Below are 18,091 nucleotides of genomic sequence, written 5' to 3'. Positions count from 1 at the left end.
GTACCATGCAGCGTGCTAACTCGAACCTCAAGCCTAAATCTTACAATAACATCATTCATCTATCACACAGGTCAATATTGTAATTTATAGATGTCATATTATACATTAATTACATGAATCTTATTTTATTCTGTTTGGATTAATTAATTTACAAATTAGTGCATAAATGAGCCTTACTCTTGTGTGCTTACTAATACCAGTCTCCACCAAAAACCTCACTTCAAGATTTTTCACCACTGTAGCGACATTATTTTAATAATTTATGCAAAATTCCCATTGTTTTAAATGCTGCAGAAATGTAGCTGAACAGAAATTGTTTGGAAATAGTTTGTAGTTGTGATGCAGATTGCGTACAGACTGGGGTGTCCTGCACTGTGGCTATCACTTTAACAATGCCATTATTAACTGCCTAACTGATCATTTATCATGTCTCCAATCCAATCCACTTATTACAACGAGTCATATTCAAGTTACAGTACACTCAATCTCACCTCGGACCAGCGAGACAACATTGGATTAGATGCATGATTTTGATTGTGATTGTCAATAAAACCGAAGAACAGCAAGTTTGTCAAATTGTTGTAATTTCAAATAAAAGCTATTATACCTATTGTTGTTGCATATGAACAATAAAAAGAATCCATTATCCAAACAATAAAAAGGAATCATTATTTTGAGTTTTTTATTTAATTTAAGGCAACATACATCCACTACCACAGCATAAAGGCATACAAGCAGTTATAAGAGTAGGTTAAGAGTATGTTGCATACTAGTTGGTGTTCAAACACAGCACACTTTGTCGTCTTCATAGCAGTCAGACGAGTCTATTCTCCACTGTCTTTCCCCTGGCAAATCAAGAAAAGATACATATCATGTGTTGGGATTATTACGCCTCTCTTCTGTAAAAGTGTTTATGAGATATAGATATGGACTGCCAGAAGCCGGCTGACTCACCTTGCACATGTCCCGGCTCTTGACCCTCATCTTGTTGACCTGGGACTCGGCGATGTCAGCGCGCTCCTCTGCCTCCTCCAGCTCGTGCTGCAGCTTCCTCACTTTGCTCAGATGGGTGTTTGCTTGCTCCTCCTATCAGGTGTCACATAATCGATTGGTGAGGGAGCTTTCTAGAGGGCAAATTCGATGCATTTCAGCCTTAAGGGTCGACAGAAAAATCACTCACCGCCTCCTCAGCCTGCCTCTTGTACACTTTGACCTTCAGCTGGAGTTTGTCCACCAGGTCTTGCAGCCTCATGATGTTTTTCTTATCTTCCTCGGACTGGTTGTCAATAGCAGAAAACATATATTTTAGGTTATAGACACAGTTTTTTTTTTTTTTTTTTTTAAATAAAATACATTTTGAGATACCTGATAGGTGAGCTCCTTGATCCTGCGCTCAAATTTGCGAACCCCTTTCACCGCATCTGATCCATGCCTTTGCTCCGCTTCAAGCTCATTCTCCAGCTCTCGCACCTGAAATAGGGAAATGCTAAAGTTATAATGTAGAGAGGGGAGTTTTTTCCAAAATGGTGCATTATCATAAATCACCTTCCCAAATTCCAAATGATTAAATGGAAACCAGAGAAAACAAACAAATGAGCAAAATGGAAAAAAACAAAACAAAACAAAACAAAACAAAAAAAAACACTCAGTCTCTAACATTTTATGCCAGTCTTATAAATAACTCCTGGCATGTAAGGCATTTCTACTTATTTAAGGAGAGTTCTTCTTCAGTGGTTTTGCTATGATGAATTACCCGTGCTTCCAGTTTCTGCAGTTGTTTCTTCCCACCCTTCATGGCCAGGTTCTCAGCCTCGTCGAGTCGCTGCTGCAGGTCCTTCACCGTGGCCTCCAGGTTCTTCTTCATCCTCTCCAGGTGGGCGCTGGTGTCCTGCTCCTTCTTCAGCTCCTCAGCCATCATGGCGGCCTGAGCAATGCAAACAAGTTAATGTTTTGCTGTTTTTGCAGGCAGATACGGACTCTTGATATTAGTTATTCAACCAAACACATACACTTACATCGGTGATGGCCTTTTTGGCTTTCTCTTCAGCATTTCTGGCCTCTTGGTTGCTCTCCTCCATCTCACCCTGAACCTGAACCAGATCAGCCTCCAGCTTCTTCCGACTGTTAATCAGGCTGGTATTCTGTAAATGTATGATATTACAACACTGATACGACTTCAAATGTACTGTAAGAAGCATTTTTAAACATCAGCACATCACTGTAAAATTAATTAAGATACCTTAGTGTAATTATTGTCTTGGAAAAAAAAACTATCATCAAGATAATTAGTAGCCCATGTCTCATAACAGTGCTTGCTGTCCCTGCTGTCTCAGGCATTTTTGGCTTCACTGAAGAGGTTTTATTTATTTATCTAATTAACAAGGACAGTGCACAATTAATTACATATTGTACAGAGATATACCTAGACAGCTATTTTTTATCCATCCATCTGTAGTCCCTGAGCAGGGGAAACAAGGTGCAAAACACACACATAATAACATTTACATTACAAAATTACAACACATGAAAATTGGTGAAGATTTGTCCACCATCTGCCATTATCAGTGACAGTGCCCACCAGCTGTCATGCAATGAACGAACAATATTGGACCTTTTGAAGAATTTGACAGAGAAATGGAGTGAAAAAGTTGTAATTAATGCCTCCTGATCAGATTTTTTTTTATACTGTGGCCATAAAATTTTAGTAAGTCAGTGATAAAGTTTTTTTTTTTTTTTTTTTTCTTTTGAACTGGTTCTTCTGGTAGTTCTATTTCATGTTTTAAATCTTAATATTATGATCTAAAAATACATATTCTCAAAATCCTGTGATATACTTTCATGTACTCCCTGTAGTATCTCCATATACCACTGGGGGCGCACGTACCCCAATTGAGAAATGTGGCATTAAAGCAATCCAGTAGACTTCCTGATAAATCTGACCATGTGGGTGATTACAGTGATTATAATACTTGAATGTGGTGATTTATTGACAGTGAATCCTGTTAAAAGTTAAAAGTTACTGATGTTAGAGGTCAGGCTGAACCTGTGAGTGAAGCAGCTGCACTCTCTCGCTGGCGTCCACCAGCTCCTGCTCGGCTGTCTTGCGGCTCCTCTCGGTTTGCTCCAGAGCAGCTCTGATCTCCTCGATCTCAGCCTGCATCAGGTTGCTCCTGCGCTCAGACATGGCAACCTGCTCCTTCATGTCATCGCTGTTTCTCAGGGCCTCATCGAGGTGAATCTGCACCTCCTAGAGAATGGAAATACACACGGTAGGCAATCATCCTGAACTACGTGCAATGTCAGTGTTCCCTTTGGAAAGTATCTTCACCTTGAGCTGGATTTGTATGTTCCTCAGCTGTTTCTGGGCCTCGGCAGCCTGCCTGTTAGCATGACTCAGCTGAATCTCCATCTCGTTCAGGTCTCCCTCCATCTTTTTCTTCACTCTCAGGGCGTCGTTTCTGCTCCTGACCTCAGCATCCAAATTACTTTGCATGGAGTCAATGACTCTTTGGCTGTTTCTCTTGAGCTGCTCGATCTCTTCGTCCTTCTCGGCTATCTTCTTGTCCACCTCGGACTTCACCTGGTTCAGCTCCAGTTGGACACGCAGGATCTTGGATTCCTCATGCTCCAAGGAGGCCTGAAAGTGGAGATGAAATACGATCATGGTGACCAGAGATTTAGTTTAAAAACAACACAAAAAATTACAAAGTTCAGATATGTATTGCCCGATACTCTTACGGTCTTTACCTCGGCCTCCTCCAAAGCCGTCTGGGCCTCCCCTTTCTCCTGCTCGGCTTGTTTCTTTGATTTTTCAAGTTCATGGATGGTTTTGCCTGTTTCTCCAAGCTGTTCAGTCAGATCCATAATTTCCTCTGAAACAAAAGGAAAGGTCCGTCGAGGTCCCATCATTTCCTCGCACGAATAATATCTGCCATGCAAAAGCGTTAGCTCCACAAAGAGCCTTGACTTACGTTGCAGGTTCTTGTTCTCACGTTTGAGCGTCTCCAGTTGTTCCAGGGATTCCTCAAAGGCATTCTTCATCTTGAAGTTCTCTGTGCCCAGGGAACGCACCTCTTTTAAAGCGGTCTCCAGCTCTGCCTGAGCCTCCTCATATTTCTGCTTCCACTCAGCCACAACCTACAAAGGTACAGTTCATCATCAGAGGAAAGATGCAATTTCACTGTTTTGTAAGCTTGCATACTTTGCTTTATGTTCCAACATAGATAAACTTGGAGGACATTTATGCAAGCAGGTGCATAAACAGGGTGCCTGATAGTTTTTTGGTCCCTGTTACCCCAGAGCCCTTTGATTTTTAAATCTTAAGATTAGGAAAGTCAATGAAAACCTTATCAAAGTTTCTCTGCTTCTTGTCCAGAGCAGCAGCGGCAGAATTGGACCTCTCAACGTCGATCATCAGGTCCTCCACCTCCCCTTGCAGCCGCTGTTTCGTCTTCTCAAGAGAGGAGCACTTGGAGTTCACGGCCTCCACGGCTTCTTCTGCCTCCTGAAGACGCAGCGCCAACTTCTTCCTGTGGGGAAAATTAATATCGTGAGACGGTATAAGAATCCAGCGATCGATATTGTTATATTGCTGGATATCGTTCTCACTTGGCCTCCTCGAGCTCCTCGGTGCGCTGGATGGCATCGGTCTCGTACTTGGTTCTCCACTGAGCCACCTCGCTGTTGGCTTTGGACATGCAGCGCTGCAGCTCAGCTTTGGCCTCCTGCTCCTCCTCGTACTGCTCTCTCAACAAGTCGCAGTCATGACGAGCTGACTGTAAACTATGAGCCAGGGCGTTCTTCGCCTTTGCAGAAAAAAAGAGTAAATGCATGTTATAACCCCTTAAACTGGAAAACATATCCAGCATGTTTGCCTCTTCAGCGGGTCTTTACCTTAACTTCCTCCTCGTTGAGTCTTTTCAACTCTTCGATCTGCTGGATGAAGGCTTGCTTTCCCCGAGTTAACTGCGACATTAGGGATTCTTTTTCTTCAAGCTGGCGAGACATTTCCCCTGGATAATAAGTATGAAAAAATCATAAATGCCTCGGTCTGTGAGTGTATGGGCCAGTGGACTTAACTCCTCTGATGTTCTAAAATATTCCTCACCATTTTCTGTCTGGAGCCGGGCTTTCTGACTCGAAAGGTCGTTTATTAGTCTCTGATGCTCTTCATCTTTGGTTTTGACCTCATTCAGATGATCCTCAAGCGAACGGCACATTTTCTCCAAATTAATCTACACATTGAAAAGGAAAGATACAGCTCACTGCCTGCCGTTACAGTTTAATCATGGCAAGTACAACCTCAAAGGAATACTCCAATGTTTCCGACTGAGAAAGATGTTCAGTACCAGTTTCACCTTTATATGTACACGGATTTTTTTTTTTTTTAATGAGAGTGGATTCAGGAAAGGTTAGATGGTGGAACTGGAACCGCTGAACACATTTATCCTTATGTCTATCACAGTGATCTGTGCAGCGCTGAAGGTAGAGGAAGATCCAGCACAAATTAGCCTGTGAAACCACTTTTGTTTCTTTGTTTTCGAATTTCCAAGATATGTGTTTCAAATACACACGATCCACTGTGTAAATAAGACAGCTTCAGAGTTGCTGTAAGGTTTATTTTTTCACTTTGACAGAGCTAGGCTAACGACTCCCATAGACTTCAAGTCTTTATGCTAAGCTAACACGAAATGCCATCCATAGGAACTGAACCAGAGGTGAAAATGGTATCCAACACCTTGTCTCAGTCTGAGTAAGTTGGACAAAGCGTATTTTGCCCAAAATGATGGAGTATTCCTTTACATGAAATAATCACCTGAGCACTAAACTTGAGTCACAATGAATCATAGCTAACCTTTGATTTGGCCATGGCTTCCATATTGCTTGACAAGTCATCCAGCTCCAGTCTTAACTCGCTCTTCTCCTTCTCCAGTTTCTGCTTGACCCTCTGGAGGTTATCGAGCTGCTCTCCCAGTTCGGCCACACTGTCGGCGTGTTTCTTGCGCAGAGCGGCGGAGGTTGCGTCGTGTTGCAGCGAGCACTCCTCCAGGTCCCTGCGGAGCTTCTGAAACTCGGCTTCACGCTTCTTGTTCATCTCAACCTGAGCGGCGGTGGCTCCTCCGGCCTCCTCGAGCCTCTCGCTGATCTCCTCCAGCTCCCTGGAGAGATCAGACCTCTGCTTCTCCACTTTGGCCCGGGCAGAGCGCTCAGCCTCAATTTCCTCCTCCAGCTCCTCAATGCGAGCCTACAGACGAGAGATTGCGGCGGCACTGTAACTCAAGGCAGAAACTAGTTAAACTGATTTATTTTTGTAATATCAGCCAGAATGCAACCTGCTGAACAAGTTCACCTGGAGCTCTTTTATTTTCTTCTGTAGCTGTGCAGCAAGAGCTTGTTCATCTTCAACCTTAGTCTGCAGCTGTGACAACTCAAAGTCTTTCCTGTAAATTCAAGTGAAGCATCATTGGAAAAAAAAAGAAAAAAATACATTAGTGCGTTTTGAATTTAGGCTTCAGATTTATTTAATTTTAAAGAACATTTAAAATATACAGCTGTCAGATACTTTACAGAAAGAATAAAAGCAGAAAAAAGCAACAGACGAAATTACAAACAAGCAAGAAAGCACATACTGTACACACACACGCACACACACACATACACACACACTGTGCTTTGAGTACACTTAAAGCAGCAAGGCAAAACTCTATGTGGAGAGGAGTAGGCTAGTATATAATAAACATGAATGAATTTTAAATGATAATTAAAGGTTTGTTTTGAAATGTCAAATCAATTTGATGCGGAACTTAAAATCGATGAACTCTTTACTTTTTCAGCTTTTCATCCAGCTGCTGCTTCTCATTTTCCACGTCCATAAGGGACTCCTGCGCAAGTTTCAGATCACCCTCAAGCTTCCTCTTGGCTCTCTCAAGGTCCATGCGGATCTTCTTCTCTTGTTCCAGTGAGCCTTCCAGCTAAGAAATATGAGCAACAACCAACAATGCATCTTGAAAAATAGACGAGAAGGTCCGTTAAGCAGTTTAGCCTTGCCTTTCATGACTCACCTCATCCACCTGTTGCTCTAATTTGCCTTTGGCTTTGGTTAGAACGTTGATTTTGTCCTCCTCTGACTGCAGGTCGTCCAGTGTTTGCTGATGGGCCTCCTGCAGGGCTTTCTTCTCCTTGGTCAGCTTGGCAATGTTCTCATCCTGGCTCATGATTTCCTCAGTGAGATTTTTCACCTGAAATCGTTGCACAGAATCAGCAATCAGACTATTCTCCTGTAACTGTGCACATGGTGATGAAAAGTGATCGGCAGCACAGGGCCGGCGCTAGCCATTTGGGTGCCCTAAGCACAAATGCTTTGTGGTGCCCCCCCCACGCCGCCGCCGCCGCCACCGCCACCAGAAATGAACAATAATTCAGTATTTGTCATTGCGTTTCTCTTTATTTTACAAAATAACTTTTCAACATTTATGTTTCAAAAACTGTTGGAAAAAATAAGAGATAAATAATAATAATATTTTTTTTATAACACACTGACTAAACACTAACTAAATATGGCACCAAACACTTGAATAAATAAATAAAATAAAATAATTTAAAATAAAAAATAAATGACACCACTATTAAATAAAGATCTGTCAAAACTGTAAAAACAGTACTAAGTATCCTTGAATAAGGAACTGGTTGGTGATTGACGTCTGCTTGTGGATGGTTGATGTCTGCTTGTAGATGGTTGATCATCTGGATCTTTCACTTGGCTTTGTGTTCCTCCTTGCACATATCGAAGCATTGAGCCTGTAATCACAAATACAAGACAAAATACTCAGGGATTCTACAGTGAAATACAGTTTTGAACCATGGTACAAAAATATTTCAAAATTAATTATAGTATTATGTAGGCCTATATTTAAAACACTGGTACATGAAAAATTTATTATTTTACCTTTATAGACAAGGATTAATGGGGCACAATATAAAAATTCTGTACATAGTTTGAAAACTATGAATATGAAGAGGGGAAATCTACACAACTTTAATATTGATTTTTTCAAATTACAGTTTCACCAGCAGATGTCGCTCTTGGCCTATGAACCTCACGAAAATGTTGTGTGAGCTGCCGGCCAGTCGGTCACCGTAATGACTGGTGTATCCGCACTCCATCGGAAAGCTCCGGCTCTCTGCTTTTGGAAACCGTCGTAATTTTTTCGATAGCACAATTGGTTCAGGATTTACGGTAGTGCTAAGCTACCGTACAAACTGGGAATCTTCTGTGATTGGACGGTCGAAGTGTCAGTAGTCCTACATGCTACCGTAATGGCACTCTATATAGGCGCAAAGCTCCGGTTTCAGATGTTTTTTAAAGTTTCTGAATATCTTAAACGGTCATGGAGACACCGTTATGTAACGTCGGCATGCCGAATCCTGTCGGTGCAGACATCGCCGGTGTAAGAGGGCTGATAATCAATCACCTGTCTAATTTGGCATATCACATCAAAGTTCAGGTTACCAAGACCCGTTTTCCATTCATCAACTCATTATTTTTGTTTTTCACTACACAATCACATACTCGTTGGTTCATAGAACATAACAAACGCCAAATACAGACATCTCAACTCCAAATACATATCCATATACACAACTAAAAATAACTAGCTAGCCCAGCATCAATTATTTGAAACGTAACACTTACATCTGAACATGGCTAGTGGGAGCTAACGATACAAAGGTTGTTGACGGTAGTATTATCTGGCACGAGCATAGACATGCATACTAGGGCTAAAAGTAACAAAATTAACATTTGTTATTGTCTTACCTGCAAGTGACGCGCGAGCATCATCTCGTTGTTTCTTTCTTTTCCTCTTTTCCGCCCCCGACTCTTGCTGCCTTTTCGATGACATGTCCAAAAATAAAGGTCTGCCAAACTTGCGATTGAAGCGTAATGGAGCAAACCACTAGGGGATGGGGGAGGGGGGCACCAAAGGTGGACTGGGGAGAGGGCCGCACAGGAGATTCATGTTTTTCTCGAGCAAATAAGCCTATGTTATTTTTGTATTGCTTGTATCTATTAACATGTTTTACACACTTTACACAATTTTAAATATATCATTATTATGATTACTATTATTATGATGATTTTTCACGAGCTTGTTTTTTTTTTTTTTTTTTTTTTTGGTGCCCCCCCAGGCACTTGGTGCCCTACGCGCAGTGCGTGATAAGCGTGTGCGGGGCGCCGTGTCTGCGGCAGCATATGGCATTACCTTGTTCTCGACGGCGTGTTTCTCCTTCTCCACTTTGGCCAAGGTGAGCTCCAGGTCGTCGATGTCCTTCTTGAGCTCAGAGCACTCGTCCTCCATCTTTCGCTTCTTGGAGGTAAGCTCAGCGTTTGCCTCCTCCTCATCCTCCAGTCTCTCTGTCACCTCCTTCAGCTTGGCCTCCAGCTGGATCTTGCTTTTGATGAGTCCTTCGCATCTCTCCTCCGCATCCAGCAGGTTGTCTGACTCCTAAGATCAAGTTTATGAGCCGATATTATAGCTAAACCCTCCATACACATGAAATGATATCACTAATGGTCAGGATTATGTTGATTTAGAGATCATCTGATTTTCTGTTACCTCTTGAAACCTTGCTTTGGGTTAACTTACTGCCTGGACTTGCAGGAGAAGATCGTTCTTCTCTTGTACAATGGAAACCACCTTCTCCTCAAGTTCCTTCCGCCTGTTTTCTGATTTGGCCAGGTCTTCCTTGAGCTTCGTGAAGTCCACCTTCATTTGAGCCATTTCTTTCTCAGCCTCAGCGCTCTTCAGAAGGGGCTTGAGTTTAAAGTACAGCTTCATCCATGGCCAGTGTTTCACGTTCATGAAGGAGCGGAAGTTGTATTGGATTGTATAGATCGCTTCCCTGTGAAAGGAAAATCTGGATAAGCTTCTACTCAAAGCTTTTACATGAATCTTTGTAAAAATACAGCTCAAAGTTGAAAAGTGTCCCATCTCCACTACTTGCAGACTATATGGACATCCCGTTTCAAGAGATCAGAGCAATGAAGACCTCCCAACTTTGAAAAATACCACTGCTGCCTGGAGCTGCCAAAGTATGAAGTGACCACGTGCAGCTTTAAAGCAATAAATATCTTTACTTTCTGGCCACCATCTTCTGGTACTCCAGCCGGACGATGTAGCCGCGACAGAGAGCCTGAGTGGACGTCACAACCTGGGCCAAGCGCTCATCTCTCATCTCCTCCAAGGTTCCCAGGAGACCAGCTTTAAAAAACACCTGAAAGAACAGTTGATCATCCATATGCAAATTATTCAGTTACAGTCACGTTCAAGTAGGTGAGATTCCTAATCCTGAGGGTAACCATGCTTTGACCAGCATGCTCAAACGAATGAGGACCTTGGTGTGTCCAAACTTGTACTGGGTGTGATCGACGTCGATGGAGCCCAGCAGTTTCTCCGTGGCTTTCTTGTTATCCATGAACTGTCCCTCGGGAACGGCACTGGCATTGAGAATCCTGTACCTGCAGCAGGAGTAGCAGGTTGAAAATACGACTCGACACCACTAACTGTTCAACTTAAACATGTATTTACCTCTGCTTGAAGTCCCCGTAGATGATTCTGCTCGGAAATCCCTTCCTACAGATCCTGATGCCCTCCAGCACGCCGTTACAGCGAAGCTGGTGGATAACCAGCTGGTTTTCCATCACACCTGTCATAAAGGTGACAGTCTAACTCTCAGCTGTGGACGCTCTTAGAGGATACATTTTGCAATTAGGAGATTATCAAATTTACCTGGTGTTTTCGTCTCATTTGGTATTAAGCACCGCACAAAGTGAGGGTGGGTGGTTCTCAAATTGGTCATGAGCTTGCCAAGGTTCTCCTGAAAATAAATAAATCAGTAAAATTGGACTGATTACACTTCATTTTGCTTTCAGTTTTCGCGAGCTTTAGTTGAATTTCCTATGTTCAGAGTGTACTTCAGTTCAAAGGAAGTGAAGTACACTCTGTTCATCTTATGTATCAAGATATCTGGACTCTCTCATTTCAGATCTCTCTCAAACTTTAATATGAATATCTTTCAGTCAGTTCTCATTTTATTCTTCTTAGTGTCGGACAAAGAGATTATGATTTTATTATTTTAAACTTAGTCTGGATAGGAAAATGTCTGGGAAACCTTACCCTGAAGAGTGCTGACACAGTTTGGAAAGACGCTCCCTTCTTCTTGGCTCCTTTCTTGGCGCTGCTCCCTCCTGCTGCTGCTTCTGTAATGACAATGCAAGAAAAATAAATAAATAAATAAATAAAAAATAAACCCTCAGGGATGACTATGATGTTTTACTTTTGTTAGTGTGCATTTAATCATTTACATTAAATGTCATCATTCGATAAGAGGCTTTGCTCGTTTAAAGGTGGTAAGTTGCAGACACTCTTTGCAATGTTTTTTTGATGGGAAATGCCTTTCTCTACTATAGATTTCAACGATGAGTAGCTGTTTCATGCTTTAAATGCTATTTCAGAAGCTTTTCCAACCCACGAGATTAAAATTCTGGGCAGACACACTGGATATCTTTATTTTTTTGGCATAAAAATGAAGAGTTACTGGCCTCACAAAACAAACAAACATGCTAATTATGTGTGCCTGAACTGTGAAAAAGCTCTGCCTCAGTAACATATTGCTTTAAAGTGTTTTAATCATTTTGTCTATTACGGCGCTGTTTAGAGATACGGGGCCAAGCGATCTGAAGTGCGATTCCAAAAACACCTCATTACCGTTTCCTCCAGAGAAGCTCACGTACAGCATCGCCAGTAATTTGACCGACGACTTCTGGTAGAGCTGCACCACGGATTCGTTTAACGGGTCCTTGTTTTTTTCCAGCCAGCCGCTGATGTTGTAGTCGACGGTGCCGGCGTAGTGCACCAGGGAGAAGTGGGCCTCGGCCTTGCCCTTGACTGGCTTGGGCTTCAGGAAGCAGTTGTTCTTGCCAAGATGCTGGTCGTAGAGTTTGTTCTTGAAGGAGGTGTCTGTTGATTTTGGGAACATGCACTCCTCCTCAAGGATGGAGAAGATGCCCATCGGCTGGGGAACAAGCAATTATTACAAATTACTGGAATGGATTTTAATTTTGAGTCCAGCTGCAATATTTTTAATAACATACCTTCTCAATGAGCTCGATGCAGGCTGCCAGGTCCATGCCAAAGTCAATGAACTCCCACTCGATCCCTTCCTTCTTGTACTCTTCTTGCTCCAGCACAAACATGTGGTGGTTGAAAAACTGTTGCAGTTTCTCGTTGGTGAAGTTGATGCAGAGCTGCTCCAGTGTATTGAACTGAAAAAACACACACACACACACACACCATGTTCAGGATTAACAAACAGATTCTTAATTTGATGAGCCGTTGTTTGCCATGAGCGAGGATTTCCAACACGCACGTCAAAGATCTCAAAGCCGGCGATGTCGAGGACGCCGATGAAGTGCTGTCTGGGTTGTTTGGTATCGAGCTGCTGGTTGATTCGCACGACCATCCACAGGAACATCTTCTCATAAACTGATTTTGCAAGAGCGCCGATGGAGTTGTACACCTGGAGAGAGGGAAGAGGAAGAGAGTCGTTTCTTCGTCGAGTTAAAAGCAACCGAAGAGAAACGTGTCACTCGGTGTTGAGCATGGTGTCGCCTTGCCTGCTGAACATTTTGTCCTTTGGTGACGTACTCATTCCCGACCTTTACCCGGGGATAACAGAGATTTTTGAGCAGGTCGGCGGAGTTCAGGCCCATGAGATACGCTGCTTTATCAGCTTCTGTTTAACGGAGACAACAAAACAACAACAACAAACATAAACAATATGAAGCATTTACTTGCAAAAACAGATGCACACCATTCCTGAGAAAGAAAAAAATAATAATAAATTGACTGTCATGTGTAATCCATCACATAATATCTGAATCCAACATACACAATTATGTCCAAAAAAAGAGAGGCTGACTGCACATCAGTCTACTAGGATGATTTTTAAATTGATATTACTTGATATTCATAGACAGGTATTTTAAATTTGTTGATCATAATTGGAAGTACCGGTGCTTGTTTTTGCAAACCAGCATGTGTTTCATTTCAAACCCTTTTATCTTGCCATTCATTCAGTCAAACCTTTATTTAACTCAAGGAGGACCAGCTGAGAGAAAGCTCTCTTTTTACAAAAAATACATAGAAAATATAAAACTACATTTAAAAAACAGAAAAAACACATGCAATTCAGAAAACGCACAAGCAGTCAGTATGACACTGTCATTGAAATTTCTCATAAGCAGTCAGACAGTCTGATTTTGTCTGTTTCAGCTGATTATTCCACTTGTGTGAAGTATAAAACTGAAAAGCCAAGTTTTCAGTTTGTGTAATATAATTGGCTTTATTGTGTTTATTCTCTAGACGATGTTTTGTATGTTGTTTGGAGCCAAATATTTTATCTGTTTGTGCCAGTAAAATATTTAACTAACTAACGGGATAAAGAGAATGCGGTGCTGTTGCTGTTCACGTCTCATTGCCAGAGGAGGACAACAAACTTCCTCACAGAAAATGCAGTTTTGCGTCTGAGAGCCATCAGCGGTGATCAATCTGAGCGCCGCCTGATAAACTGCACCCAGAGGTTTTAATGCCGCGGCAGAATAATGAATGCAGATTACAACTTAAGTGATGATCCTCACCCTCGGTGCCGTCGGGCTCCGCCTGCTCCTCTCGCTGCTTCTGCTTGAACTTCATATTCCCATAATGCATCACAGCGCCTGTCAGCTTGTAGATGCCCACTTTCTCATCAGCGCTGAAGCCCAGAATATCAATGGCTTCCTGTTTCATAAAAAAAGGAACATGTCAAATTGACAGCGACTTGAAAAGACTGCGCCGGCGCGTGAGATCTCACCGAGTCGACTCACATCCGTAGCAATTAACTCCTCGGCGTCATTGATGCTTTTAACGCTGATTTCCCCGTGGCTGATGTAGGCAAAGTCGTAGGGGTTGGTGGTGATGAGAAGCATATCTGACGGGAAAAAACATCGGGTCAAGCTAAAAATCTCTTCGGATGCCTGTCTGCAACCGTGTGTGTGACTGAGAAACAGAGAAGGATAGGTGGAGTAGACAAAATGATGCACCAGATTACCAATAAGTTCAGGCTTCTTGTTGCAAGTGAGCTGATAAAAGATGTGGTAGCTCCTCTCGGCCCCCAGCTGGAACGTCACCCTTGATTTCTCCAGCAGATCTTCCGGGGGAACGAGACACACAAGCAGAACAATCTATAAACAGAAACTTCGCCTTTCAAAGCGTACAAACGAAACCTTTGCGCGAGCCAAAACTTACATGTTTCAATGTCTGCAGATGCCAGTTTACCGGTCGTGCCAAAGTGTATCCGAATGAATTTACCCTGCTCGAGAAAAGGAGGCATATCTTAGTGTCAGCGCTGTGTACATTTTCTGATCAGTCAGTTTCAGAGGGAAGTGACTCGGGCTGACTCACAAAGCGAGAGGAGTTGTCGTTTCTCACAGTCTTGGCGTTCCCAAAGGCCTCCAGCAGAGGATTGGCTTGAATGATTTGATCCTCCAGGGTCCCCTGTTGAAGAGCAAGGATGAATATCTGACATCAGGCCCCAGTCTGAAGTCAGCGAGTGACTCCACACCGACAGCCTGTCAAAAAACTCAGACTGATGAAAGCCCCCAGCTCACCTTCATTTTGCTGTTCGTCTCCTTCTTCTTGTCTCCAGACACCGCGATGGTCGCAAAGTACTGAATGACACGCTTGGTGTTGACGGTCTTGCCTGCGCCGGATTCTCCGCTGGTCGAGAGATGAAAAACGGGACAGGACACTTCAGCATCTGACGGTTTCATCAAAGTCAGGCAACAGATTTTTTTTAAAGCCACCCAGCACTTACGTGATCAGGATAGACTGATTTTCACGATCTGTGGAGCAAAAGAGAAGAAGGTGACGACACGGCGACTCAACACCGGGCTATTCGGTTACATTCGGGCACTTAGTTTGGTGACGTACCGGTGAGCATGAACTGGTAGGCGTTATCGGACAGGGCGAAGATGTGAGGAGGAACCTCCATCCTCTTCTTGCCCCGGTAGGCCTGGACCACCTCGGGGTTGTAGACGGGAAGCCACTTGTAGGGGTTCACGGTCACACAGAAGAGGCCCGAATACGTCTGGCAACAGAAGGCAGGCAGAAACAACATTAACCCTCTGCAACTGCCCCTTTTTTTCTCTTTAAATAAATAAATAAATAAATATAAAATAAAACAAAAAATCACTGCTTCTGCCAGTGTTGTTTGCTTTTTGGTCAAAATGCACAGACTAATCTTGATTTTAAAATATGTTGCAATATGTTTTTTGTTGTTTTTACATTTTTTAAAAAATGTTTTAAAGATTGCAATAGTTCTTTTTTTTAGGTTTTTAGATTTTTTTTTTTAAATGTATTTTTGTTTAATTTTTTTTTTTTTTTTTTTTTTTACTATTTTTTTAAATAGTAATTGATTTTCTAAGAAGAATTTACATCTTAAGCTATGTCCATTTTTTATTTTTATTTTTTTTGGTTTTATTAATTAATTTGTATTTATTTATTTATTTATTTTTACTAAATCCAGAGATCATGTACACTAAGTTTCAGATTGTGTTTCAAAGCAGCATTTTTTTTCCCATAGTGGTCTGACTTCACAGAATAAACTTAGTGGCAGATAAAAATAAATTTCCATACTTGACAAATTTGAGTCATCTTTAACAAAAACAGCTTAAAATGGTTGTTAAGTACAATTTTAAGAATATTCGATTTTTGAATGGTAGGAAATGAGACCTTTTCACTTTACAGTACCACTGAGGATCAAACCTCACGTTTTCATGTTTGGCTGTCACACACTCACTTACATTAACAGCTTAAACATTATGAGACTAAAGCAGTGTGTGTAGCAGTGTGTGTAGCATTGTGTGCTCAGTCCTGTAAATGAACAAAGCTGCTCTCTGAAGACTGTGGCTCCACAGGGGGCGCCATACTCCAATTCCTGATAGGGCCTTTCGATTAAAAAAACACAGCAGGTTTAATGTCAAGACAAATGTCAGAGCAAAAAGGTCCACGGCGAGGAAGATAACCGGCACCAACACAGGTCAGCGAGCGAGCACGCCAATCACAAAGATCTGAGTTACACAAAATTAAGAAATCAGTGTTTCAGCTGCACATCTAAATTACACTCCTCTGATTTTCTTATTATTTTTCTTTTGCTGTGAAATAATTTCTGCAATATGATGTTTTCGATATTTTAGACACAGAAAAAATCTGTGTCTAATTCATTCATGTGATGTGTGACATCGTCATGGACATCACTGTCAAGGAGGAATTTTTTCATCTTTTTTTTAATCATCAAAACCCACAGAAACTGCCACACATCTTCCAGATAGCAATAATGACACTTATTTCCACTGCAAATCACCTAGGATTCAAAAATTGCATTTAATGAAGTGATGTTATCTTGATACAAGGACTTTTGTCTAAATATATCATCGCACACATGGAACTGCAGCATTTGGCATGAACAATAAATGAATTAATCCCGGCCTGTTGACAGATTTCACTTGTTTTAAAGCCGAGAAGGTTTTTCGACTCTGTGCCAGACTGAATGAGACAAATATTCTTTTTTTTTTAATCCTACTTTAGTGAAGGACGAGGCCTGGCTTCATTAGTCCGTGATCTGTATCAAACCGGATGTGACTTACGTAGATCATCCACGCTGCGTAGCGCTCTTTGAGGTTGAAGAGCACGGCGGGCTCGTGCAGGTGAGTCATCATCACCATGTCCTCGATCTTATCAAACTTGGGCGGGTTCATGGGAAACACCTGCTCCTCCCTGACGGTTAAAGTCTGACAAACATAAACACAAAAAACCGTCTGACACCCAAAACTGAAACTGATTAAAGCCCTGACGGCGGACTAGGGTTAGAAAAATACAGGTTTGTGAAGGCCACTGCTGATAGACAATAATTTGTGTCAATATTTTTAAAAAAGACAGACTTCCAGTTTTGTCTTAGTCCATAATGAAACACCAAAACTCTCTTAAATTCTCTTTAAATGCACCTTAAGGCAGGTGAAGCTGGCTTTAGTGCAGGTTTACTGGAGTGATTTCTACAGTCTGCTATGTGAAATAAAAATGAAAAACTGCATTTTTATTGCTGCAGTCAGAGAGGAACCTCCATCATATGGAAGCAGCAGGGCCTGACCCATGCCCAGTTTTTAATAAAAGGTCAATATATCAGCTAAGTGGACGATATATCAGTCTAAGCCTTGAGTAAACCCACTCTGTCATCCAGAGTCTTGACCGTGACTTTTCCATCCGCCTTGCCCTGGATCTCAGCCTTCGCATACAGCTCTCTGTCGTCACTGACAAAGCATGCCGTCTTGCCATCAAAGGGACGTGACTGAGCCTCGATCCTCTCCTTCTCCGATTTCCGCAGGTACTGGGCAGCCGGCCCAAAGATTGCCATTTCCCCATCTGTGCTCATTTTCCTTTCCTGAATCAAACAGAAAAAACTCCTTCAGCATCTCCCCGGCCCGAGCCCCTGCAGGCAGCCGCTTGTTTGTTTGAAATGTGATCCAGCAAGCTCACCTGTTTACTGCTCTGGTGTCTCCTACAAAAACCTGTTGTTCAAAAAAAAAAAAAAAGTTGCAAATTCACAATGTGTCATCATTTACCGAGACGTTAAAATGCAGCAGCATTCGTCACCCGTGGTCTTACCTTGTTGATGATGCAGGATAATAAACGCAGACAGTTGCCGTGGCCCTTTTTATATCACACCATTGTCCTTGATGCAAAGCCCTCTTCCTTTACATGGGCATGAGCTGGTTGAGTTACACGAACCTGTTGCTCATCACGGATAAGTTCATTAAGCACAAGATGCGGTGCAGTTATATTTAGCGTTGGAGACCAGAAAATGTCACGTTTGAAGTGGAAAAGGGCACATACCAACACTGGTTTATCCAAAAAAAAAAAAAAAAAAAAAAAAAAAAAGAAGTGATTCTGCACTTTAACTTTACTGGTTGATTTATAATCTGTCCAGTAGAGAGGACAGC

At 42.1% G+C, this 18,091-nt stretch overlaps 1 protein-coding gene across 1 annotated transcript; it reads right to left on the bottom strand.

The window, feature by feature from the left end:
• Positions 1–727: 727 nt before the first annotated feature.
• Positions 728–17,523, bottom strand: LOC115364428 (myosin-4-like). Its single transcript, XM_030058998.1, has 39 exons — positions 17,320–17,523; positions 16,742–16,885; positions 15,027–15,183; positions 14,911–14,938; positions 14,705–14,813; positions 14,499–14,591; positions 14,343–14,406; positions 14,146–14,244; positions 13,922–14,025; positions 13,697–13,835; positions 12,674–12,792; positions 12,427–12,576; positions 12,152–12,322; positions 11,766–12,072; positions 11,175–11,257; positions 10,788–10,875; positions 10,587–10,704; positions 10,393–10,516; positions 10,136–10,272; positions 9,645–9,900; positions 9,261–9,503; positions 7,062–7,238; positions 6,826–6,971; positions 6,350–6,440; positions 5,855–6,244; positions 5,108–5,234; positions 4,894–5,012; positions 4,609–4,805; positions 4,346–4,529; positions 3,972–4,137; positions 3,748–3,872; positions 3,329–3,637; positions 3,044–3,247; positions 2,016–2,141; positions 1,754–1,924; positions 1,366–1,470; positions 1,181–1,276; positions 955–1,086; positions 728–845 (listed from the first exon to the last, which is right to left on the bottom strand). Exons 1-39 carry the CDS (start codon positions 17,521–17,523, stop codon positions 825–827), a joined length of 5,823 nt encoding a protein of 1,940 aa, XP_029914858.1. The 3' UTR covers positions 728–824.
• Positions 17,524–18,091: the final 568 nt, after the last annotated feature.

This window comes from Myripristis murdjan, chromosome 8, assembly GCF_902150065.1.
Source record: "Myripristis murdjan chromosome 8, fMyrMur1.1, whole genome shotgun sequence".
NCBI classification, from domain to species: Eukaryota; Metazoa; Chordata; class Actinopteri; order Holocentriformes; family Holocentridae; genus Myripristis; species Myripristis murdjan.
This window is presented reverse-complemented; position numbering and strand designations above follow the sequence as displayed.

Coding starts and splice junctions, on each gene's coding strand:
- LOC115364428 (XM_030058998.1), bottom strand. CDS start 17,523: ATGAGCACAGATGGGGAAATGGCAATCTTTGGGCCGGCTGCCCAGTAC. Junction 12,793..13,696: donor GGAGCCCGACGGCACCGAGG/GTGAGGATCATC, acceptor TCCGTTAAACAG/AAGCTGATAAAGCAGCGTAT. Junction 12,073..12,151: donor GCATCGAGCTCATTGAGAAG/GTATGTTATTAA, acceptor CTTGTTCCCCAG/CCGATGGGCATCTTCTCCAT.